General features: G+C 34.6%; 1 protein-coding gene across 3 annotated transcripts in view; it reads left to right on the forward strand.

Annotated features, from left to right (window-relative positions):
* Positions 1-10,524: 10,524 nt before the first annotated feature.
* The window catches only part of LOC145295992 (uncharacterized), a 111,202-nt gene continuing 94,656 nt past the window's right edge, over positions 10,525-27,070 (forward strand). Inside the window, exon 1 of one of the 3 annotated variants that reach the window (XM_080141961.1) lies at positions 10,525-11,438. In XM_080141961.1, coding sequence (XP_079998087.1) covers positions 11,037-11,438 — 402 coding nt within the window. In that variant the 5' untranslated portion in view covers positions 10,525-11,036. The remainder of the gene's footprint in view (positions 11,439-27,070) is intronic. The other 2 variants (XM_080141960.1, XM_080141962.1) reach the window with 2 other exon arrangements.

Raw genomic sequence — 27,070 nt, forward strand, 5'->3', positions numbered from 1 at the left:
GTACATACCGATAATTATGTGTAAATAATTAAAACACACACACACACACACACTTTTAGTATTAAAATATATAAAATAAAAAACGTATAGCCAATTCTCCTTTCACCTATAGATACAACATATGACCGCTCAATTCCTGGGACATTATATCCTGCACATGAACGACCTTATTTATTGTTCTTTTCCTTTATTTTCACTATTTCCGATTAAAAACGCAGAGAGTTTGATATACTGAATTCAAATTATAATGGAAACATTATAATAAACAACTACATCGTTTTAGGCTTCAATAACCACCTACTATTTTCAAAATATATCTTTAGAAGTATACGTGGAAGAACATACTAATCTCTCTCTTTCTTTCTCTCTTTCTCTTTCCGTACAATTCTCTCTCTCTCTTTTTCTTTCTCTCTCTCTCTCTCTCTCTCTCTCTCTCTCTCTATATATATATATATATATATATATATATATATATATGTATGCATATATAACTACTTAATTTACTCACATAAAATTAATATACGAAAGTATAGATTTATGCGTAAACTTTAAGTATTTACTTCAAAAGTGCTCAATACATAGGTAGAGCTAGTTAGTAAGTTATAAAATATATATGGCGATTAAGCTACACTGAATATTCCGCGTTTCATCCACTCTAGGACTCTTCAGGTTTATGCGCGAATTCTGTGATGGTTTGTCGTTTTTATATGCGCGTCTTCTATTGAGATTTTAGTCAGCCAATCAGCTTTTTAGTATCCACCGCGCCCTTCCTATCAGCGAATTCAGTGTAGCTTAATCGCCATATATATTTTATAACTTACTATATATATATATATATATATATATATATATATATATATATATATATATATATATATACAGAGAGAGAGAGAGAGAGAGACTGAGTGAGAGAGATAGTGAGAGAGATAGAAAGAGTGTGTGTGAGAGAGAGAAATACTAATGAGTCACCGTTTTTCAATGCCCTAAGGTCACTCAATAAGAGTAATGTGTAGTACAAGACAGAACGCTCATTTCGAGGAGCTAAAGCTTTCCACATTTAAAAGTCTGACATTATGTCTCTCGTAGTGAAGTGTAAAACTGAAGATCGTAAAATCGTTGAAGCGATATGTCTATTGTTTACAAGCGAGGAGTTTGTTGTGCCATACCAGAAGGTGATAGCCCTTTCAGAAACCTCCCCACGATGCGGAAATACCAAGTTACACTCCCTCAAAGTAAACTCCAGTAAACCACGATAGTACTACAGTTGGTCCCGTCTCCACAACATGTAACAAATGAGATTGTCGGTTGGTGATGAACAACAACCTTTGAGGGGATTTGAAACGATGGCTTGAATGGTCAGAATTGTATTATTTACATTGGCGGCTCAACAAGAATTTGTTAACATGCGACATAAAAACGATCATATTGTATTCAGCTGGAAAGTACACCTGCGGTATTGTATTCCACACATGGGAAGTTCTTGGAAAGAAATTTTGTTTGTGGTAGTTCCGTTTCGTTTTATGTACACAGGGGAAGAAAATACAATTCCTTCCAGTGATTGCCGCTAGACGAGGTTTTGCTGTGAATATTTTATAGAGATTGAAGGCCAGTTGAGAACTCATCATGAAAATAATTATAGAGCCGGGAAAAGACTAGTAACGTTTCGTCTGTGAAAAATAGTCGGCAGGGAGGAGAGGAGATTATCGTGCGACGATTTCACGCCTCTATAGACGCCTATTTCCACAAATCTGTCACGTTATCTTGTTACATCAGTCTGTCACGTCAGTCTATAATCCTTAAATGTAGATTCGTCAATTCGCTTGAGATTGACGTAGAATTTTTAGATGTGTCCACATATCCATATTCAGAGACTCTGTCCGTCAGGCTATCGTTTGTATACGTTCAACTTTGAAACAATAGTTTCGTCTGTTGTCATGTTCACGTGTCAGTATAGTACTAGTAGACTGCCCGGTGTTGCTCGATCGTAAAATACGCTTTTATGTGATATTTTAATTAATGCAGATTTCAGACTTATTATTACAGAGCCAATTCTCTATTGATTATTATATTTAATATTTAATTTTATTATATTTTATTACCAATCTATAGAAGTGATTTCAACAGAAAAAAATTATGACTTAGGTGCCATTAGCTAGAATCGAAACCAAAATATTTAGCTATTTAGTTAGTCAGTAACATTTGGGCTACCGTCATACGGATAAGAAATAGTTAAAATGAACCGACTTTAAAGTATAAACGTATACTTGCACATGCGTAAAAGAGCACTTTAAGTTGACTTACGCCATTTTTTTTCAATTTTGGTCCCTTAACAGCTATTTTTACCGGCGTATACATATATAAAACAAAGATCCACAAAAAAAGGCAATCATTTAACACGCCTCACGCCGTTCATCAACCTTGCGTATCAAGGTAGATTCAGTTTGAAAAAAATGCAGACAGACACACAGACAGAGTAAGTTTATATATATATATATATATATATATATATATATATATATATATATATATATATATTAGATGTGTCTTGCTTAAATTTAAAATTATATTTTCGTCGGTCTGTCATGTTTCAGTTTATTTTTTTTATGTTTATAAGCTTATTTTGTCGAGCCTGCCCAAATTTTAAATAGTATCTTCGTAAGTCTGTTATACTTCAGTTTGGTATAGTATTTTATTTGTACTGTCTTGCTTAAATTCAATATTGTATTTTCGTCGAACTGTCATGTTTCAGTTTGAAATAATATTTTATTTTTATTGATCCTTCTCAAATTTGAAATAGTGTTTTTGTCGGTCTGTTATGCTTCAGTTAAAATAACATTTTCGCAGATCTCTCATGTTTCAGTTTGAAATAATATTTTATTTTGTCAAGTTTGCTTAAAAGTGGAATATTTTTGTCGATATGTTTTAATGTCTAATAGATTTCTCGTATGTTCATTATGCTTCAGTGTCAAATAGTATTACCGTCAGTCTGTCATGATTCAGTCTATATAGGCATTTTCGTCGGTCTGTCATGTTTTGCGTCAAATAGCATTTTGTTGATTTGTCGCACTTCAGATTGAAATATCTTAATTGAGCTAGCCTGCTCAAGTATGAAATAGTTTATTAGTCGGTTTATCATGTATAGTACTTTATTTGGTCTGTCCTGCTTAAGTTTGAAACAGCATTTTTTTTTTACACAGTGATCACCGCTTATCAAGGCCCGGAAGCTACTCAGGGATAAGGATTATTGCAAGTACATTAAGTTAGTGAGGAGATTTGCTAAAGTGTTTACTTAAGGGGGCGGTTCATTAGGAATTTGTTAACATTGGACTTGAAGACATCCAAGTTGTAGTCCGGAGGGAAGCAGGCAGACGGAACAGAGTTCCACAGGCGTGCAGTTCTAAGAAACAAGCTTTGTTCATGGAATCCGCGTTTTGATTTAGGCACAGATATAGAGTGGGGGAAATTTTTGACAGTGGATTCAGCTAGACGGGTGTTTTTCGTGAAAGATTGGCGAGGGGGGGACCAGAGATTGGAGTTCAGACGAGCATCTGCCATGGAAATAACGTTTGATGCCAGTATAAGAACTGCACACACAATTATTCGCGGAAGATTTGCGCGAAGTTTGGCCCAAGGTTACTTAGAGAAGATCAGAAAGAAAAACGTTGTCATGACAGCAAAAAGATGGTTGAGCTGATCAATTCAGATCACGCAGTTCTTGATGTTCCTGGTGACCTGCGATGAAAGCTGCATCTATTGCTATGACCTAGAGATCAAGAGACAGAGTTCTCAGTGGAAGCATACTGGCCCTCCCAGACCCAAGAAGGTCAGACAGAGCAAATCCACCCAGAAACATATGATGATCCTATTTTTTTCACCGAACGGTCATGATCTACATGCACTGGGGTCCCACTAGATAGGCAGTCAACAGGAATACTATGTTGAGGTTCTAAAGGAGTTTAGGAAGAGATTCCGTTGTAAGAGGCCAAGCGGGTAAGCGGTATTTCCACCAGGATATGTACCAGTCCACAACTCCATCCTTGTTACAGACTATTTGACCAAGATAGGCATCAACACAGTTCCTCACTCTCTATATAGTCCAGACCTTGCTCCCTGTGACTTTTGGTTATTCCCTAAGCTTAAGGCTGTCATTAGAAGGAGATGAAAGAACGTGTGACGAGGGTCATTGGCACGCGCACACAAGAGGACTTCTATGGGCCTTCCAGAAATTGTTGGAACAGTACAGCAAGTGCATTTCACCCGGAGGAGATTACTTCGAAGGAGACTAAAGTTCCATACGTGTGGTATCAATAAAAATTCCCATAGGAAAAAAATCTGGAAACATATTGACAACACTTCGTATTTCTGGATGCTGTTCATATTCCTTCATATATTCAAAGAAAAAAACTAAACTAAAAAAAAAAACGTATTGTCAAAAATATAATATAAATATATATGTGCCCTTTTTTTTCAATTAAAATCATCCCAGGGAAGCCAAGCATTTGATGAATATTTTAAAATAACCGTTTCTTATTGTTATTCTAACGTTTATGTATATTTATGATTTTCGTTAATTTCATTAGATTTTCAGACACTTAAAATAAAATATGAAGTAATCACACTAAAAGAACTTTCCTTTTTCCTCTCTATCCAAAAAAGTCACACGTAAGTTCCACGAATAAAGTTTCTTTTCTAAAATAAAACAAAAAAAAAAACATCTGTGAAACAAAATCTCAGCCGAATACAACATGGCCGGTTTAATGTAAAGAAATACTTGTTGTCCGTCCTCCTGGATAATCAATTCTTAATTAACTTTCTGACCATTCTACCATTCCTGCCAATCCTCTGGTGACGATGATCGTTATCCAACTGACAATCTCTTTAAGCCTCATCCTCGAGTGGCACCAATGCCTTGATAAGATTTAGTAACTATAAAAAAACATAAGAAACTGCGCATTTTTGACGCGTTCTTTTACTTGATATGTGTGTGTGTGTTTTTTTAGGATGTGACATACTGCATCATATTGACGTAAAGACACCATTTTTTTCTTTTTTATCACCAGTGACAGCATGATGAATCGCAGTTTATGTCCGAACATTGAATGATGCTGATCTTTCTTTTCTTTTTTTTTTTAATCTGGCTGTTTTTCCCCTTCACGATAGAAACTTGTTTGTTAAACTTTGCTTGTTTAATTCTAATATGATTTAAATTTCTTGCTGTTTTTGTTAAACAAATCACTAAACGTCTTCTTTAAAAAAAAACAATCCAATTTCGACAAAAACAGTTTCTATTCTTATTATCAATGTGTGTGGAACTTGAGTCTATATTATTTTCGAGATATGAATGAGTTCGAATTAATTGTCGTCAAAATCGTGCGATACACGTTTGAAAAAAAGAAAAAAAAAATTGGACTGAATAAATTCCAGTACTTTGCCTCCAGGATTGTGGGATGAGAGATGGGGAGAGAGAGAGAGAGAGAGAGAGAGAGAGAGAGAGAGAGAGAGGTGAGTAAACGTGGAGGTAGACACGTTTACCAGAACCAAAGGTCAGCTGACCAAATTACGTATGTGTGACGTGGTTGGCTAGATCTGTGAGATTTGATTTGAGCTTTGAAGAAGACGGACGTTTTCCGTGGTCTCCCCCTCTTAACTGGGGAGGGGGGAGACGAACGCTGACGTGTGTGAAGAAGAACCACACAAGCAGATTTCACTTTACACCTGCTGCAGGACCTCTGGGGAAAGTGAAATAAAATCTATAAAACACATTCATCGTCTTGGAGTGATAAATCTTCGTCAAACAGGTATCAAGTCTCCCTCCAGGATGAGAAATTTCCAGATGGTTCAACAGCGAGAATAAACAGAGGTAGGTTCAGAAATTACATGTCACACACACGATTCCCTTTATGATAATCAAACACACAACCATTTATATTAGAGACAATCATACGCACACGGAATCTTTGATGTTATACAGTGTATACACCCAAACGTAAAAAGTGCCCCTAAATGAAGAACTCTATATAACATATTCAAATGTAACAAAAGCTCAATTTGGTAGCCCTCAAGGATAACCTCGATGATAACGAACATATCAACACATAGTATTGATGATGATAACGATGATAACGATGATAACGAACATATCAACACATAGTATTCCCAAATTGTCACCCATTCGGTACTAACTAGGCTCAACGATACAACGAAACTACGCTGTCAACATAATTATGATATAAACAGTCATAAACAAATGTTTATAAAAATATTAATATTTCAATGATATCCGGTTTTAAAGACACCACTCTTTCAGTCTCTATTTGGCAACATCACCGACTTACATTTTAAAATGTCTTTTATATTTTCTAAGTTGTAACTTTGTAGCCTGGTAATAATCAAGACAAACCCAGTGATATAATTAACAAAAAATGTATGAACAAAAGTATGCTACAAAAGAATACGTCATGATTCTGGGACCATAACTGCTACGAATCGTTACTCAATAGCGTGTTAGATGTAACTAACATCTTTTTAAGATTAAATTACGTTGTTTCTGGGCGTTGTTTCCGCATCTGGGGAGGAGCCATTCAGCGCTTCCTTTCTTGCCTTGACAGACTACAAAATCAACTTTGATATCTAGTGGAAGATGATCACTTCTCTTTCAGCAGAGTCGTTGTTGGTTTTTCTCTACTCTATTAGTAGTTTCATGACAGGTGCTCGAGTGAACTCAAATGTCTCCTTGTAACACATTCACAGTAAGAACTCGTCAATCTAAAATCACTGCAAATATCTTTCCTGTTCTTTCTGTATGCACTTAGGACCAAATGAAACTTCCATAGACATAAGTTCGTTACAAGAACTTCCCATCTATGAAACATAATATCATGCAACTGCTTCTCAGTCGATGGCGCAAGGAGGTCTGATGATGTTCTGGTGATGCCCTGTTTGTAATTGTATGGTCTATAAACTTAAGTATAAATCCTAGTACTGAGATATATGAGCAAGAGGTATAATATGAATATGATTTGAGATCCCCTCCAATTTGGGTACTTGAAGCGACTGCTCTCTCTTAACTCTCTCCCCATTTCCCTATGCACGGCATTGTTTACAACATGGCCGTTTTAAATCTAATGTCATCAGATATCCATCGAGTTGTCTTATTAAGTAATTAAATTGTTTGTCTCACACATCATTCCCAATCCTCTCATAGTATTTTTCATCATTCAACGAACAATCTCATTAAACTTTGTCATCGAGTGGCTTTTGACCTTGGTAAACAGTGGTTCATTGACATTACAAAAGAAAACTTGAATAAAATAAAAATACGTTTTTGTTTTCAATCGAAGTTTGGACAATGCAGGATGGAACGATAAAATTATCGCTCTAGAAAAGATGACGAGATTCCAGTTCCGTTTGATGAAAACTGGTTTTCTTTTTCTTTTCTTTTTTCAGATCATCTACTAGTTGGACAGTTATGTACCAATCCCAATAGCGAGAGGAGCCTTCTATCACGTCTGAAAGCGACACAATGTTCAACGAGCGAGATCGGGGATGCGCCATTACACAACTCATGATCTCTACCTATCCAAGTTATGACAACAGGAGCATTGCCAGCGCCCTCAAAATGCATCGCTTGATTGCCACGAACAACAGGGGCGTGTCCAGGGGGGGGGGAAATTTTCCAGCCGTGGTTATGGTCTTTGGCGTGGGTTTAAGTGAGGGCCACATCATACTACCTCACATCTTCGAAATTGACTTGAAAGTCAAGACCAAATTGTATCTGGATGTGCTGAAGAGTGTGGTGTTCCCTTAGTGGAATCAGGTGACCGCTGGCAAACTCTGGGTATGGCCGGTCCACAAGTCCAAAGAGACCAAGGCTAGGCTTAGGAAGGAGTGCTACGACTTTGTACTCTTCTCTCACTGCCCCCTCCTCCCCCAACCTGAACCCGCTGGACTACTTCGTTTGTTCATACGTTGAGAACATCACCAACATGACCTCCCATAACACAAAAACCAGCCTGATCGCCGCCATCCGCTGAGTGCTCGCCGAGCTCCAGCAGGCGCTTGTGGAAAAGGCATGCTCCCAGTTCCGGACCCGTATCGAGGTGGTGATTGAGGCTGAAGGCGGCTACATTGAATAGAGTTCAGCTCTACTACATAATCGAGTTACCTGAACTGATTTTCTCAATAAAAGTTTTAAAATAAAGCTGAACTTTTATTTTCTTTAGGGCGACATTTTTATCGTTTTACCCTGTAATTGTTTCCGACTATTTGGATCTACACAACATAAAATGATGTTCAGTTATTGCCGAAAACAATAGCCGCTGCACACAGCTTATCCTTGCGTGCCAAATCACTGTATATGCAATCAGTTCGGAAAAAGGTTTGAGAGAATCTAATGTTTTCACGTGAGAAGCAAAGTATTTTACAGAATAAATTGTACGTTTTCGAAAAAAAAAAAAAAAGAAGTTATATCGAACTTTATTAGCGAACACTTCAAAATATTGTAGTTCGTTGGTTGATTTATGCGAAAGCGATTTCCTTATCGTAAGTTGCAATAGTTTTGCGTTGCGTGTGGGCGACGGAAAGCTGCCACCCACGTACGCATTGCAGTTCACCTGAATGAAGAAGAAGAAGAAGAAGAAGAAGAAGAAGAAGAAGAAGGGAGAGGAGGAGTAAAAAGAAGAGAGGAAAAGGGGGTAAAGAAAAAGAGAGGCAAGAAGAAAAAAAACAGGAAGAAGAAGAAGAAGAAGAAGAAGAAGAAGAAGAAAGGACGAAGGAAGGTAGAAGGGGGGGAAAGAAATGGATAATAAGAGGCAGAAGAAGAAGAAGAGGGGCGAGGAAAGAAGAAAAAAGAAATGAAGAGGAATGAAGAAAAAAGGGAAAAAGGAGGAGAAAATAAGAGGGGATGTGGTGAAAAAGCAAAGCAAACAGAAAAGGATAGAAAAAGAGAAAAGGGACGAAAAAAGAAGAGAAGAAGAAGAAGAAGAAAAATTTAGATGATGAAGAAAAGGGACTAAAGAATAGGCGCGAAGAAAAGAAAAAGAAGAAGGAAGGGGAGGAGCAATGTAGAAGAGCGGAAAGGGGAAGAAGAAAAATTTCACCTGTCATATTTCGGAATTGTTTGCGAATAGAAAACTAAAAACCGCGTTTGTAAATGCGAGCACTTTTAATGTGTACGAACGTCTAATATTCCAATAATAATAAGATGGCGACGAACGCGTAAACTCAGCAGAAAAAGAAACAAAGAAAAATCGATTGTACGTCATATAGAGATTTTTATTTGACTTTTATACGTTATTGTTGATTTTCCTTGTTAATGCAAGATATGTCTCTCCTCTCCGTCGCCCGCCTTTGCTTCTACTGGCATCATTACAAGCAAATGAGACAATTGAGGAAGAAACCCCGCACAAACGCAACCAGTCGGCGCATTGTCCGTGTGTCCGTCCGTCGCTGCTGATATAGGAATATGCAAAAGCTGTCGTCGTCGTCGTTGTCATCGTCGTCGTTTCCCGCTACTCCTGATGTCGCAAGCTGCAAGTATAAACCGACTGGAAATATTAACATCCATAAGTGACGCGTACGAACACGGAAAAGAAAAGGGCAAAATCCCAAACTATGGGCCTCCCTTTTCTATTTTATCCCCCACGTCACCGCAATAATTGAAAACTAAAAGAGAGAAGAAAAAAAAGGGGGATAAAAAAAGCCTATATCTCAAATACGATCGATTTTGTGCGATCGCAGTAACCAAATTCTCAACTCGGAAAAGTTTACGTTTTTATCTTTGCATTAAAAAAAACAACAAAAAAAGACAAAACAAAAAAAAATAAATAAATAAAAAGCACTCGGATATACAAATAAGCAGATTTCTTTACATCGCAAATTTAAATCGGCGGAAGAAAATGAAAACTTAAAACATCTCGGATATATTTTCGCTCTTTCTTTTTCTCCAGAAAAAAACGCATAGAATACGTTATTATTATTATTATTATTATTATTATTAGATAACTACCAATCATCTATATCTATATCTATATATATATATCTATATATATATATATATATATATATGTGTGTGTGTGTGTGTGTGTTATAGAGGAAATAACAAGAGTGCTCAATTACTTGTACATGAGTAAATATCTTTATCGGTCACATTCGTTATCTTTAACCATGCGGCTTGAGTTTTCAGTGTTTCCGTGAAAACGAAGGTACTGACGAATGATGAAACTAATGTATAGTTTTAAATAACTAAACTTTGAATAGTTATCTGTTTTTGATCGAGCATTCCTACGTTTATATATATATATATATATATATATATATATATATATATATATATATATATATATAATGCGTGTAAAATAGCATGTCAAATGCGTGATTATCTTTAATGGCCAAGTAAGATTTGTTTTATAATCGTTCTTTTTTTATGTGGTATGCTATTCCACCTTGCAAAAGCGAAAAAATTTTCACCCAAGAATTTGGAATAATTTCTGTCCATAAAAGAACCATAGATTTCTCGCTTAAAAAGATAAATAAAAATTTAAAAAAAAACTCGTGCAATAAAATCTTTATGAAGAATTGTGAAATTACTGTAAAAAAAAAAAAAAAAAAAAAAACAAGAAAAGAAATAAACAGTTCGATTTGCAATAAAGAAATGAATGTGTTAGATTTTGTTTTAGTTCCTTGATAGAATTAGGCAATTTGTAAGTCAGGTCTTGAAAACATTTTTTTCAAAACTGCATCTATGCCCCTGCCAATCTATAGATTCGAAACCGTTTTTATTGTCTATCTGACTGTTTTTAGTTTTGTTTTCGATAAACCCAAAATAAATATTCGCACGAAATTTAAACACATTTTGCGCTTGGACCGTCTTTTCAGAACCGAATTCGTCTTAATTTCACCCTTTATCTATTAAAATCATTTAAATCTTACTTAGTAAAGCAGAACTTTAAACATTCTTTACCCATGAATTCTTTAGTAGATTCATATAGTTACTTAACTTTGTGTTGATAGACTTCTTCGTCTTCATACATACCAGAATGGCAGACAACCTACCCCACTTGACTGTGGCTCAAAAGCCGGCATCACCCGAGCTCTCCCCTGAAATTAACGTGACCCCAGGCCAGACCGCGTCGATAGTAGCCAATCCAACAGAAGAGACCGCAAGCCCGCAAGAAAACCACCCGTCAAGTGAAGCCCATGAACCGAGTTTTGCGGTAATAAAATCCGAATTTCTTGGTCGCCGCCGTCGGCGCTTCGAGCGAGAAGTTAAATTCGCATGGCAGGAGGAAACCGATCCTGAAAGTTCACCAACACTTTTCTCTAGACTCTTATTAGAAGAACTATATGTTGATAAACGTTTCCCACCCGATATTTCTTCACTTTCCTATGTCTACAGTGGCGAGGACAAATATGAAAACATGCACTTTAAACGACCCTGGGTAAGTATATCCATTTATTTTCTTCGGGGATTTAAATTTTTGGTGCTTATTCAGATTGGCACATGGCGGCAATTAAAATAAAATAAAGAAAAGTCTGTATGATGTACGTACCAATCACGGAACGAAGATGAAATATTCCCAAAATCATATAATTTGATCAACAAGTTTTCATTTTTATTCAAGAAAACTAAGTCTTACGACTCGCTTAGTCAGAAGTGTTTTCGTCGGTCATTTTAAAATCCGATGACATAAAAAAGGAGGACAACTGAAATCGAAGTCAAAAGGTGAAAGATCAGCGTTACGTTCAATGCAGTTTAGTAGTAAAAGCGCTAAAAGATTGTAAATTTTTTTTTTTTTTTGATCGATTTACGTAATTTGGAAAATATGAAATCTTCGTTCTATAACGACTACGTACATTATAATACTTTTCTGTATTTTCTTAACTTTTAATTCCCACCTTAAGTGCCAATCTTAATAAGCACCAGAATTTACTTATTGGCTTTGAATGTTCTCGTTATTTGTATCAGCGAGTTGTTTTGCCAAAGAAATTCCTTACACAAAGTTGTCTTGCCAAAGCCTTACACAAAGATTCGGAATTTTTTAGGGTGAAAGTGCACTGGGAGACCACCCGAAGATTTACCTTTAAAAAGTTGATTACGAGGAGGTTGAAAATGAGAAAATGCCTTTCGGAATAAACACCCCCAACCTCCCCATGTTAAGAACGGCTTTCGGAATAAACACCCTTTGCAGATTGAACAACCAGTGCGGCAACCGTGCATTGATCGTCTTCGGGTGGTCCCCCAGTGCACTTCCACCTTTTTTTAGAAATAGGTACCCAAGAAAATTGCAGTAGATGCATCAATTCTGAATTTCACCAGGAACTTGCAAGATTGTTGAACGTTAACGAGCTTAACCGAACAAACTCAATGTATTTTTTTTTTTTTTTTTTTTTTTTTTTTGCAAATAAGTTATTTAACGGAAAATTTATTTCTCTTGTAGTGAGTTTGTAGTGTATTCTGTAATGCAGTTTCGGCACTTACACAATACAACTTTTTTTGTTTTCATGTTAACCCAAGTATTTTAGTAAATGAAAGGTATCCAAAACTTTCTAAAAGTTGCAAAAAAAAAAAAAAAAAAAAGTTGCAAGAAAATAAAAAAAATCAAGATATCTAAAGAGTTACGTAAAGTCTGAAATAAATAGTCATCCGACGAGTAACAGTGAATTTCTTGGTGATTTTTTTTTCTTTTAGAATAGTCAACACATACCATGTAATATTCTAACTAGCATGGATGACCCAAGGTTGCCCGGGATTGTATGAGGATCAAGAAATGTTCCACACTTCCAGTAGTTTTATTGCCATCGAAATCTGTGAAATCTTTTTTTCTTTTTTTAACCGATTGATCGCCGGCTTTAGCCGATGACTCGCCGCGGTACACCGGGAGAACGCTTTACATATCTCTCTGTAGTGATTTGGTACATTGTAGTCTATATTGCACTGTAGAGAAACTACTGTTGATTTTATAAAATTATTTTATATAATGGTGTGAATTAAAGTTTAAGATGCAAAAATCAAGTATCATTGGGCTCTACACAGAAACATTCATTCTGAACGCACTTATGTTATCAAATAACCTACTGTTGATTGTTATATGCGATCCATTCTGCTTGTGCAGTGATAAAACTTAAATACACATCTGTAAGGCTATATAAGGGTGTTAACTTTGGCCAAAATTGGGCTGTTCCTTCTTTAATCATATTTCCATACAAAACATTTAAAAACACTTCCAGACACATAAAGTAGATTTGTGGAAAATTTAAGAAAACATTTGCCCAACCATTTCGGAGCTAATAAGGAACGATACATACACATACAATGTCTTTTATATATAAGTAGAGATTTTCGACTTTTGAGTGATAATCGGGGCTCGACCATGATTCGAATAAGACCACGACTTTTTTTTTTTTTTTTTTTTTATAACTCTATAGGCTTTACACATCTTCATTTTTAAGTAAAAAGATCATTTTAAAAGAAGTTAAATCACAAAACTTATCCAGCTAGGTAGAAGAATAACTTAGCTTGCTTTTGATAACATTTGTTTTATTACTATTTATTTTATTTTTATTCATTTGCTTTGTTGGTGTTTCACTCGTGTCATATATTTCGGTAAATGTCGGAACTTGATTTCTTCGTTCTTGGTCGAAATTGCTTACGTCACTATTGCCAATCTAAGGATACTTATTCATAAAAAGCGCAGTGCCTTTAATTATTTGACGCGCTACTTTTAAGGAATGGCCATCCAGAAGATTCTAGTTCTTATGAAATCAGTGTGTTGTACTGTGCCTGAATCATTCCCAGAAATTGCTGAAAAAATTAGTTCACAATTTGAAAGCTGCAATAATTAATCTAAGAGCAGACGACATTAAGCATGCTAAGAGTAACGGTTAACACAAAAGAAAATCACGTTAGAAAAAAATTCCTCTGAAAAATTCTTTCAAATCGTGAACTGCTTCAGAAATTTCCGGGACTGGCTCGGTATTCTTTATTGCTAGAAACTGACTTCATACGAATTTAAATGTGCATTCCTTGCAAATATTTTATATAATCATTTTATTAAAAGGAAAAATTGTAACTACTGTCAAACTAGACATGGAATATAAAATTCCTGAACGTTTGGTAATCGTGTATTGTTAACAATACAGAAAATAAAAAAAAAATAAAGAAAAAAAATAATATACAACAAATAATTTACGTTTTTACTGACCTGTACAGTTTTGAATTCTGAAAATGTTTAAAATTTGCTTCAATATAGGATTTTGTCGATATTTCGTTTTTATGAGGGTATAAAACTATCCAAAGTAGTCGACCATGATAAAACTGTTTTTCTTTAATTAGCGATCATGTACAAACAAAATCGACTGGTATTTGCATTTACTCTTCTTTGTCTAAGTGAAAGTTACAATAACAAATTTAGAGATAATAAATGTTACTAGTAGTTTTCGTACTTTAAAATTATAAGTCGGTAGGAAATTGTCTTTCCGTTTGGGTATTTGGATTATTCTGGCCATTGTTTTTCTCTTGGATATTATCTTCCACAACAATATAACCTCTGACATTCTTCAGGTGTATCCCGTCGAATTATAATCTGTACGGAATTTGGAACTAAACCTTTTATTTAATACACAAGAGTAGACTGTTTTCGTTCCGTCAGCAATGACATTTAGTAATTCGTAATTGTATTAGTATCGCTCGCACTAAAAATTGAACCTTTAATTTCTAGAAGATTGTCACTTAGAATTATTAACACTTTTTTCCGTTACGCCACAGGTCCATTCAGATGATTAGGTTAGGATTTTAAAAAAATATATAGGTCTCCCCTCCCTCTTCAAATAAAAATTGAAAAAAAAATGTCTTCCAAATCGTAAAATGTTTCCAACACTTCCGAGATTGACTCCCTGCGCACCGAAATCCTGTGAATCTATTATTTACAAGTGGTTTATCATCTTGCAACATTAACTCTCCCCTAAAACAAAATTGGTTAATTGTCCTTTTAAACAAACCAAACTTTGCGGTAACACTAGTTTCTTGTTAGCTAAATGTTTTTTTTTTTTTTTTGCCAGTTTCTGAATCTAAAATTAAGATGGTGTCGAACTATTTTTTTAACTTTATCGATCGCTATTTTGAATATGATCGATAAAGAAGCTCTATCAATCCTTTAAATGCATATTTTCTACTCCGCTTACCAATTCCGCTCATTTTTACCTGATTATTTTCAAAACTGTTGAGATTTTCGTGTTTATACCGATTGAACCTTTTCTTTCGACACAAAAGTGATAGTCTGAACTATATATATATATAATATAATTTAAAAAATATATATATATATTTCACCAACTCTCGTTTTATTCCTAGAGTTCTTTCTTTTTCCATGAAAAATGCCAATACTATTAAAACATCTTATTTGTTTAATTGGCGAATAATTGGTGCCAATTATATTTAATCGTTGTTTTATAAAGGTTTCAAATTTTTCGATTTTTTTTAAACCGACTTTTAATGATGAGGAAAATGTCTTTCGTAAGAAGTTTTCTCAAATTTACATAGATTTGAGTCCCCGGTTTCAACTTTGCTCTGTAGTTGGTCTGTTTACTTGAGTATCATCCATGATTTTGTTGGCATTTGTTTCGCCAATATATTTCTATTAATAATTCTGTATAGAAATATATCGGGTACTTACGGATAGGACCACGTGAAGGCTGCCAACGTTTCTAAGTGAAAGTGTTAGAACGAAATGGGTTCGAACTTCGCATACCGAGGTTGTTAACCACTGGGTTACCGTCACCTCCCTGACCTTTTAGTTAACATCAACTCTTCAATCGCAATTCTCTTGACCAACACGTTTGCAAAGCTTCATCCACTTATTCTCCCCCGCCGCCCCTCAATAACTGTTTAAACATTATAATCGATAAAATGTCTGTTTACGGCTTTAATTGGGGGCGTTTGTCGTAATCCAGTGCTCAGTCTAAAACTTAGTTTCTATCTCTGCTGAATAACTCCATTTAAGAAAAATATTTTTTTGTGAATGCATCGCCCTCTTTTTATTGTAAGATTCCTTCCAGAATGTGTAATCTTTAGAGATAAAAACCTAAACAAATACACATAGATTGTGTCTAAGGTTTCGTTTAGATTTTGTGCAAATGATTTTCAAAATTGAGCAACATTACTCATTGTTATAATGGAAAGATGTAGCCTAGCAAATGGTTAGAAATGACGACTGAAAGAAAGCTTGAAAATGAAGAGTTTAATAAAGACGAAAGGAACTCCACGTGTGTGTCGGCGAAATGATCTTCCCACCAACCTATATATTGTGTGTGAGTTTAGATAAGTCGTCAGTTTCAAATTTGATAATAGGGAACCGTTTTAGTTCCCAATATCTGGGATACATAGATGAGCTAGATTGGCTGACGAGAGCTTGACATTGCGACCTAAAACGGTTTCCTATTATCAGGTTTGAAATCGACAGTACCAATGGCTTATCTTATATAAACTTTGTAAAATATAAATATTGTGCTCTTATTTTGAAAATTTTTTTCTTCTCTGCTGAAATTCTTTTTTACAAGAATATAACTAAGTATATACAAGAATATAACTAAGTATATACAAGAATATAACTAAGTATATACAAGAATATAACTAAGTATATACAAGAATATAACTAAGTATATACAAGAATATAACTAAGTATATACAAGAATATAACTAAGTATATACAAGAATATAACTAAGTATATACATATATGTATACTTGGACTTGTACCATTCGTACAATAAAAGCCATTGTATTACTAAATCCGTTGTTCGATTAAACATTCCACCTCGGAATTATCGGCTGGTATCGAAATCCACGATGTAACACTTTTATAATAATTGTAGAGAATGGCCACACAAAAGATTTCAGTTCAAGAGTATTAAAGGAGAAACCATAATCAGTGCTGGAAAATGCCGAAACAATTTACAATTTGAAAGTCATTGTCTTATTATTCATTAAACCTTAACTTAACTCAGTAATATTTGCCTTTTTACATTCTTTTTTTTTTCGTAGATTTCAAATCATAAATTTTGTCATTTCCAAGATTGAATCTAAATTCGTTGTTGATATTCAGGATTGACTACATAAGAACTGAAATCCTTTTGATACACGTCGGAATGCTCAGGCAATTATTGCTAGACAAGACTGCTTATACTTTATGAGAGCTGGCTCGAAATCCCCACTTTCTGACCTTTTGTCACATCATGTTGAAGTGGGTAGCATGTAAATATCTTCCTTACACGTATGTCAGCTTATTAGTGAAACCTTTAAGAAGGCGAATCTTAATTCTTTGATTTTCCGAAAACCCTGCTACACCATTCTTCTATTTTCTGTCACCACCTCCCCCACAATTCTAGTTATTTTTATAGACTTCATTCTAGCGATATTAAGTGTAGCTTTGACATGCGCATAATTCTGTTTCACTAGTATTTACGGTACTTTTCTAGAATCACTATTTTCCAAACACCGGAACTTATGAAACAAAAATAAACAAACTACTCTGACACTACTATTAAGTAGTGTGAGAGTAGTTAGTTTATTTTTGTTTCAACAAATTTTATTTAAGTCCATTTTCCTGTTACAACTGCTTTACGCAGCGATTCCAATTCCAAAAAGCAACAACAACAACAAAAAATTGCAAGACTGGAGTATTCTATAAAATTACTAAACATTAACATTAAAAGTCGCTGTTCGTTGAATTTTCAATTCGAAATAAAATGTCAGCATGTCTTTTTTTTTTTTATAAAAAAAATATTTTGCGCTTCTATAAAACCTTTTTACGGGTTTAAAAGTAATACTAGATTACACGTAACCCGTTGGGTCAGTATGTTATATTAGCTATGGAATTAATGCATGAGCATTACACTTGTGATTTAAAGTATGAAATACCATGAAAGTAAATTAAAAAAGAATATAGATTTCTATGAAATAAATTTTTTTATTTTTGAAAAAAAAAACTTACATCCATTGTGGTCTGCCATACTTATAGGTAAATGCGCACTGAACAGATACCATAATTCTTAAAGTTAATTTCAGATTTTGATATATCTTTTAATTTAAACGCGAAAAAACAAACAATTGGGCCGCTGAAAACGTACACAGTAAAACAATGCGTTTTATTGTCGCGTTGAATTAATTGTAACGCAATTTAAAACAAATATATTTTCGGGGTTATTTATGTTGGTAGTGCAAAAGAGAATGCATGAATGTTTTTAAGAAAGGTGTATTGAAAAATGGAAAATAAATTTAAAAAAAAAGGAAGGGGTGGGTAAATCACTGTTTTAAAATGCTCTTATGGTTGTCAACGGGTTAAAGTAGCTTTATTTGTAAGAAAATTGCTTTAAAATAACTTAAACGTAATACCGAAATGAACGATGTGGGAAAAAAAAGCAGAAAGTATTAATAGTTTATTTGGATAATTTAAACGCGAAAAAAAAATTGGGACGCTGAAAACGTACACAGTAAAACAATACGTTTTATTGTCGCGTTGATTATTTAGTATAATATATATCGTATATATAAAACAGGTCGATGATTATATGTATTATTTGTAATCACATTTTGCGTTTGCTTTCCATATCTTGAAGACTTTTATTCAATAAATTTAAGATATTCGCTTTTCTAAGAACCTCCATTTGTTCGAACGAAACCGGTCAAGCGGTTTGTGTTTATTTGTTTATGCTGTTATGGGTTTATGTACGCATGCGCAACCGGAAGTCATAAACCGGGTGTTGGCTTACAACACCCGTTACAAGGTCATCTGAGTTTTATAATTATATAGATTCCATTTTCTTCGCTTTTGCGATTTGCGTACAACAAATTAAGGCACGACAAAAGCACAATTGCTCTTGCTGATTCTCTTTTCGTGCGACTTAGACAGGTCATTCGAGCAACCAGGCATGCTACTGGTTGCCGCTAAAAAATAAAATAAAAACAAGGGATCTATTTTAATTTAGACAGACTGGCATGTTTTATTTCTTGTTTCATTAGAAAACTTTGTAAAAATAAACTAACAAGTTTTAATATGTATATATTAAATTTGATTGCAGAAATTCTCCTCTGGACCAAAGTATACTCTGTTTGATCCAACAGATTTATATCTAGACTATTAGCCACTATATTACTTAATTTTTTAACGTCATCTTACACACATTTATTGGTTATAGTAAAAGCCTACATTACATCCTAGTAGCGACGTCATCACAGTCGCAACCATCTGTAGTGGAAGTAGTCGCTATTTTTCCTTCTAAGTAAAAAGTAATCCTACCACTCCCAATCAACACCGGGGGGGGGGTATTCTACATTTTGAACAGATATGGGGTTGCATCCTTATTATCTTGCTAAAATACTTATATACATAACATAATCTTTCCATTTCCCAAATCCAAATCTAATGATTTCTCTCAACACGCATTTCTTCAAATCTCATTCGCTGAGAACTGACTATTCATTTATTCCCGAATGTTAATCCTCCTACAAAAAAAAACGAACGCTCCAGAGGTTTACCAACATGGCTTCCCTCTATACAAGAAGCAATGGTTTTAAATAAAATACCCAATTACAAGCATATTAACACATCAAAACATGATCATAAACTAAGAGTGCTTTCATTTTTACATTAAATATACCGTACATGTTAATTGTTCTTATACAGCTACCCTAGCGTGCTACATCTTTTGCGTTTACGTACACCGTTCATTCTGTCTTTGATACATCATCACATGCTGATAGCCATTATTTCTTTTTCCTTTTCTAAAAGCTAGATAAACTTTTCTTTTTTTAATTATGATTGACTAGCATTCTTTCTTTATACGCTGAATAAAAAATTTAAAACCACAGATTACGTGATTATTAATGTCACAACCTGGCTTTTGTGTGATTTGTAAGCCTTTAAACTGTCTAAAACGGCTGATTGCTTTCTTTTCTAATAGCTAGATAAACATTTTCTTTTTTTTCTAAAAGTAAAACTGACCAAAATTCGTTATACGCTAAATAAGAGAACTGAAAAAAAAAAAAAAAAAACAAAAAAAAACGCGTACGCGATTACTATAGCCGAGACTCAGATTTTGTGTGATTTGGAAGCCTTTAAACTGTCTATTTTATTTTATAATTTAAAATTAAACCCATTGATTAATAAAAATAAAATATTGTTTTCATTTTGCAGTAGATTATTGTTATCGAAATGATTAAATGTTTTGTTTCATAATTTAAATTTAAAAACATTGAACAATAAAAATTAAATGTTGGTTTAATTTTACAGAAGATAAGCTTCTGTTTACATTAAGCGTCTTATCGGTGTAAGTCATTCACGCCTCGCTATACGTACGCTTTAAAGGCATTATTTCGAGGCTTGTAATGTGGTAAGTTCGCTTTTTTCTTTTTTTTTCACCAGCTTTACCTCTTAACGTTACGTTTAAGCTTATCTACTGCGGATATTTTTTTTCGTTCGCGCGGGTACTCTCTGCTATTGAAATTTTTTAGGGGTTGCTTAATTTTTTTCTTGTGCCTCGCACGGATAACTATTATTACATGTTTACTTTCTATTTTTGAGCGCAAATGCGTCACGAACTAAAATAATTTGTTTTTCCCGATTGTATTTTCTTTTGGGTACATATGTATTAAAAATGTTTGTTTGTACTTTCAACACTTATAAATAATATTAAATGTTTTGTATTTATTTTTACACGAAAATAGGTCACAAAACAAATTGTTCTTGCCTAATTTCCCACAATTTTCTTTTAGGCGTGTGTGCATATGTATAATATATATATATATATATATATATATATATATATATATATATGTATGTCCGCGAACAATATTTTTCATAATAAAAAAAAATTCTGTGTAACATTAAAATGTAAAAAAGGTTTACATTGTTTCAAATTATAAAGTGTTCTGTTTATATCATTTATAATTTAAAAATTCTGAATATATTGTTTAAAATAAATAGTTGTTTATTATTTGAAGAAAACGTTCTGTTTTTTGTTTCTTTGTTTCTGCTTATTTAAAACTGTCACTTTCTGAAATGTCGTTTACATAAGGTACAGGTGATTACAGTAATTTAGTTCCTTTTAAGTGATAGAGGGTTCGAGCGTATTTTACCACCTCAGCTTCAGTTTTGCTAACAAAAATATCATACGCTGCCTGCCAGATTAGTACGTATGAGCCAAACGACACTAAACCACTAAATTTTGTTGTTCGTTAATATTTGCGCGTGGAAATCCTGACAGCGATTATCAAAGTTACATTTTGGGCAAATTTTGTGACAACCCCACCCTCATTCACAAAATTGGGTGTCCATTCCGAAAGCTGTTCCTAACATGGGGTGGGGCAAAAACAACAGCCATACTTTAATTTTTTACGCAGGGGGGCATGATGCGACCTGACAACGCCGGTTAACGGGTCCTACTAGTGTGTATATATATATATATATATATATATATACACACAAGTCAAAAATAGACTGCTGTTTTTTTTTTAACCAGTGGTTGCCTGATTGCTCATTATCACAAATTGCTCGAATGACGTGCCTACGTCGGAAGAAAAGAAGTGCCGATGGCTCGGTGGTTAATGACGCGTACTGACAACCTGTGTATGCCAAGTTCGAATCCAGTTCGTGTCTTCCATCGTCAAACCGGAAGTGGCAAAGGTTTAAATTAAGGCTAGTTAATCGAAAAGAGGGTATGTCTTTGAAAAATATCGACAAAAAGCGACTCCTCCATGTAGAAAAGTGTCCAGCTGAGAGTGAAAGAATTAATGTTTTTCGCCAATTTGTCGATATTTGTCGTCTGAAGGGTCGAGCTTCAAAACGATAACAATCTCGTGAAAACCCGTCGCCTCTGTCGAAAGTTGTAGGCATACATACATACATACATACATTTAAGCAGAAAGGTGAAACTTGTTATAGATTAGTCTGGGTGTCGGGCGTTTCCCGGGTGTGTGATGAGCAAAAAAAAAGTTGTAGCGGGCAGGCAGGCTCAAACCCGTAACGCGAAAAAGAAAGTGGAAGTGTGTAAGAGGGTGTTGGTTAAACAACAACAAATGAAAACTGCGATCGCACAAAAAAAAAAAATAGTAAGCAGGTTTGAACTCGTAACGGGCTAGAGGAAAGAGGTGAAGAAAAACAAACGGTCTCATCGATGTGCAGTTATGTCACGGGCGATCGAAATAACGGCTTTATGCGACATCATTGATGCGAGATTTGAATAACTTGCAAAAATGTCGGCGAAAAAAACGACCCTCCTTGTAGAAAACTGCCCAGTTGCGGATGAAGGAATTAATGTTTTTGGCCAATTTTTCGATATTTGTGGTCTGATACCGATCTCTGAAAATCCGTCGCCTCTGTCGAAAGTGTTAGAGAAACATACATACATACATACATACATACATACAAACAGGTGAGCTTTACATAATAGATTATATTTGACCCAATATATAGTAATGATTTTAAAGTTAAAAACAAATGACTCGTGCGCCACCACCGAGAATCGAAACCAAAACGTTTAGTCTACGATTTACTATTTCCTTTGACGTTAATGCTTGGACTTGACAAGATATGTTTTTGCAAGACTAAAAATTGAAATATGAACCAATAGCCTGGTATATTCCATTTTTAAATTTCTTTTAATTTTCAAACTTTTTTCCCCGGCTATAACCCAAATATAAAGTTTCGCATGGGTTGGAATACTCAACATATTAAGTTTCATGTCTGTAGACCAAAAACTGACAGGAGTTTGGTTGGCAAAATTTTATATATAATATATATATATGAGGTTTGTGTTTACTATAAACGTTTTACGCAAATTTTATGCAAGTATAAATCCCGTAGAATATCTGCATGAATATAATCTATATGTCTATAAAAGTGAAATTGCCTGTCTGTGTACATTCCTCTACCAAACTACTCTGTCAATTTTCAGTCTACGGACTCGAGATTTGACATAAGGGGTATTGAGATTTGGGAAAATCTTTATCAGTTTTTGGCCAGAAATTTGGCTGTAAAGAGGTCAAAGTTCAAGGATTTTTCCTTTGAAAACTCTATCAAACTCCTCCGCCAATTTTTGGTTTAAACACTTGAAATTTTAGATGTAGGTTACTCGAACATGGACCAAATATTTTCATTTGATTTGAGCTCAAAAAAGAAAATTTCAAGGCGTCAAAATTATGGTCAAAGTTAAAAATAATTTGACCTCTGCGGTCTCTAGCCAATTACTCAGCCAATTGTATCTCTAAAATTTTAAATTTTACATAAAGTGTATTATAGGGCAAGCTTTTTAATCGGGTTTTGGCCGAAAATTTGGCTGCCAAGGGGTCAAAGTTCAAAAGATTTTACCTTTACGGTCTCTAATAAACTATTCAGTCAATTCTGGGTCTAAACATTTGAAAAGGTATTCAGACATGCAGCAAGCTTTTGAATGAGGTTTTATGCAAAAATTTGACTGGCAAGAGGTCACAGTTGAAAGAGCAGCTCTTTGCAGATTCTACCAAACTCATCCGCCAATTTTGGGTCTAAACACTTGTAAGTTTAGATGTAAGTTATTTGGTCATGAGTCAAAATTTATATATATATATATATATATATATATATCACGCACGCATACACACACTGTTATGAACAGTACATAGGGCCCGAGCAAAGCCGGGCTGAACTGCTAGTTACACATAATAGATAACTAAAGATGATCATCCCATAAGAAATAAATGTTTTTAAAGAATATCTAAATTAGCTAGATCTTTTAATAGTGAATGAAATTCCACGACCTATAATAAAGTTGTATTTTCTTTTTAAATAAATAGAAAAAATGTGTTTAATATGAATATTGATACATTGATATGAATATTGATACACAAAATCCCCCAAATTTATAGGAGTATAGATATATACTTTTTATGGTTTTCTTGTAAATATTCCCAGAGTAATGTTTTCCTCGTGATAGCAGGATAGACAACAATGCCAAATACACTACATTTGTCTGTATGATATTCAGAGCATATGTATGTTTATTTTTAAAGTTCAATCGACAATTTTTAAAAACGCATGTTCTTTTATTTTCTCATGAGTTTGGTACATATCTGCTTTGTTAGCAATCTTCAAACAGTAAAAATATGTTGTCAGTGTATTTTTGAATGTAGCAACCTTTGCAGACAATTCTATGGAGAAAAACATATTCGAGCACAATCTTTACATGGAGAAATATATAGACCGTTAAACCATGCCACACATTAGACATGGTAAAATATTTCCTCCTAAAATTAAAAATGTTCAACTTTTTAATTTTCCAAAACAATTTTTCTTGCCTGATGAGATCAATAATGATCGAAACGGTCTGTACATCGTAGCAAAAAAAAAAAAAAAAAAAATTATAAATTTGTTTTCTTTGAGCAATATCAACGACCCTTGTTGGAATTCAATGATTCTAACCTTTAAATATTTTTAACCTGGAATAATGTCTTTTACACGTTAAAAATATGAGTCGGTAGAATTTAATTGGGACGCCCAAAATCATACGATACATTTTGGTACGTTTGGGAAACACTCTGCATTATTCTATGACCTCAATTCAACATCCGTTTTCCGTTTATTTAATGGTGGTACCCGATCATGTTGTCCAAAGATACCGATTCTCTGACTAAAAATATACCAAATATTGATTTTTTTTTTCTCAAGATTCAATTATGTTCTGCAAAGCCCCCCCCCCAATTTTTTTTTCTCTGCAAAAGCAAAACGAAACACGATAAATATTTCAATACATAAAGAACTGAAAGCATAAGCATCCCCCCCCCCCAAATTATTGTATTCGGCATAAAATAACCCGAAAAGTGTTGATATGCTGTAAAACAAAACCAAACAAATTCTCGACTGTTGATTATCCTGGACTTCTACCTAATTGCCCAAGCGTTTCTTTGCTCTAAAATGACAAATTGAATGCAAAAGTAACTGTTTTAATCCACTAACCCTAACCCGTCGTCCATATAAAGTGATCGTTGTACATATCGATTCTCCCTACTCCCGCCTCAATTCTGAAGTTTCATCTTTGACAAACTATCTGAATGATTATCTTGATTCATGGACATCAATTGTAATTTGGAAGCCGATTGGCAACTGTTGCTTGATAACGTGACCTCGGTCGTCTACGTAAGGATTTGAACCATTTTCTCCTTCTTCTTCCCAGGAATCGATTTCTAACCATAGGTCGTTGCGTAGGAACCAGGTGTTTGCGTAATCCATTTACCTTCTGAATGTGTGGACAACATCGATCTTTGATCCCATTGCAATCGTAATTCACTATTCAGATCCGATGAACCCACACAGCAGCTGTACTTGGCTTCCCAAATCCCCCTCTTCTCTTTTCAAAGATTTCTTAAATTGTCAAAATCAAGAAATATTCTAGTTTTTTCTTTTTAATTCGCTGTGGATTTCGAAGAACATGTGATCGTTTTAGAATCATTCTAGTCTTTAATCAAGTTAGACTAAACTAATTTTGTAAAATTAATGAAATATATAGCTTCATATTTTCAGAAAAGAGCTTGTTTCTATTTTTATGGAAATCGTTCCAGACAAGGCATGAAGCCACTTGATGAAAGGTGCTAAAACATACCTCTTCAAGATCATAGACATTACGGCAAAGTCGAGTGTTTTCGTTAGATCACCGTAATTAAACAACTTTGAGCCCTATTAGTACCAAATGGGTGATGATTTGAGGATACCAAGCGCTGTATGTAGGAGGTCGTTAACACTTCCCTGCAAGAACTGCAACTAAATCTCATGTCGTCCTCTCTCCGACTGGAATATACATGCAACTGAGGACCGCTTGTGAATTAAATATTCCTTTGACAGTTTTTTTCTCCATAGGAAGCCGGTTCAACCTGCCTAGGGTGTATCCCGTTGGCTATATGACTACAAAGGTGAAAAAAGCAAATGTGTTATATGGATAGCTTTCGACACAAAACAGCAATTCCTTCCTCTTTGTCAGAAGCATAATATAAGATATATTATAATATAGTCGTCAACATAAGTACTGTTTCGCTGCATCACAACTCGTCAGTGCGGCTAGAAAGCAACAACCTCAAGCCATGATTGAAATTCGATCGCCTAGATTACAGTCGAGGCTTCTAACCGTTACGCCATTCGGTTACTGATATGGCGGGCATGAGAATTAACAATGTTTAAACATTGTTCTAACGCCTAAGATCGATTTGTTTACACAAAGAGCATCGTTTAATACGCTAATGGCAATTTCTTTATCATTTCCGAATATGCTCAACCCAAAATAGGAAGCATTATAGGTATCCACATGCATTACTGTTTAGCTGTATCACAGTTCATCGATGAGACTAAAAAAGCAACTACCTAAAGCCAGGGTTGAAACTCTACCGCCTAGACGAGAGTCGGCGCTTCTAACCGTTACGCTATTCAGCTATATCTCCTATATATTTTGATTGCAGAAATTCTTTGAACCAAAATACCGTAGGTTTGTAACAACAGATGCCATATACTAATTTGTGTCTAGACTATTAGCCACTATCTTATGTAAATTTAGAACGCCATTTTAGACACATTTAGTAGTTAGAATAAAATTCTACATTCCATACTAGGAGCAACATCATCACCATGGCAGCCATCTTCAGAGGAAGTAGTTCCTATTCCCCCTCTAAATAACAAGTCCTCTTACCGCTCCCAGTCATCAACGGAAGGTATTCTGCACTTTGGACAGATATGGGGTTTCACCCTTCGTAATTGGGTCGTAATCTCATTATGTTAATCTTTCCCTTTTTAGTTACAAAAATAATAAAGTTCTCGCCTCCCCCGACTAATTCCTCTCTTTCTGATTGGAGGAACTCTGGACATTCCTGAATTAAGGAATAACTGTATTAGCATACTAAAGGAACGCTAATGTATCATTCAAACATGGTGTCGCAATGATACCTACTTTTGCTCTGAGTAAATTGCTCGCTCGTTCCGGACATTTATTTCTAGTAATTATATTTTTCCAAACCTAGTTACGTTGTTTCTTAGGTAATTCATTTAATTGTACTCTATTTTA

This window comes from Euprymna scolopes, chromosome 16 (assembly GCF_053919585.1).
Source record: "Euprymna scolopes isolate OS-2025 chromosome 16, ASM5391958v1, whole genome shotgun sequence".
Lineage (NCBI taxonomy): Eukaryota > Metazoa > Mollusca > Cephalopoda > Sepiida > Sepiolidae > Euprymna > Euprymna scolopes.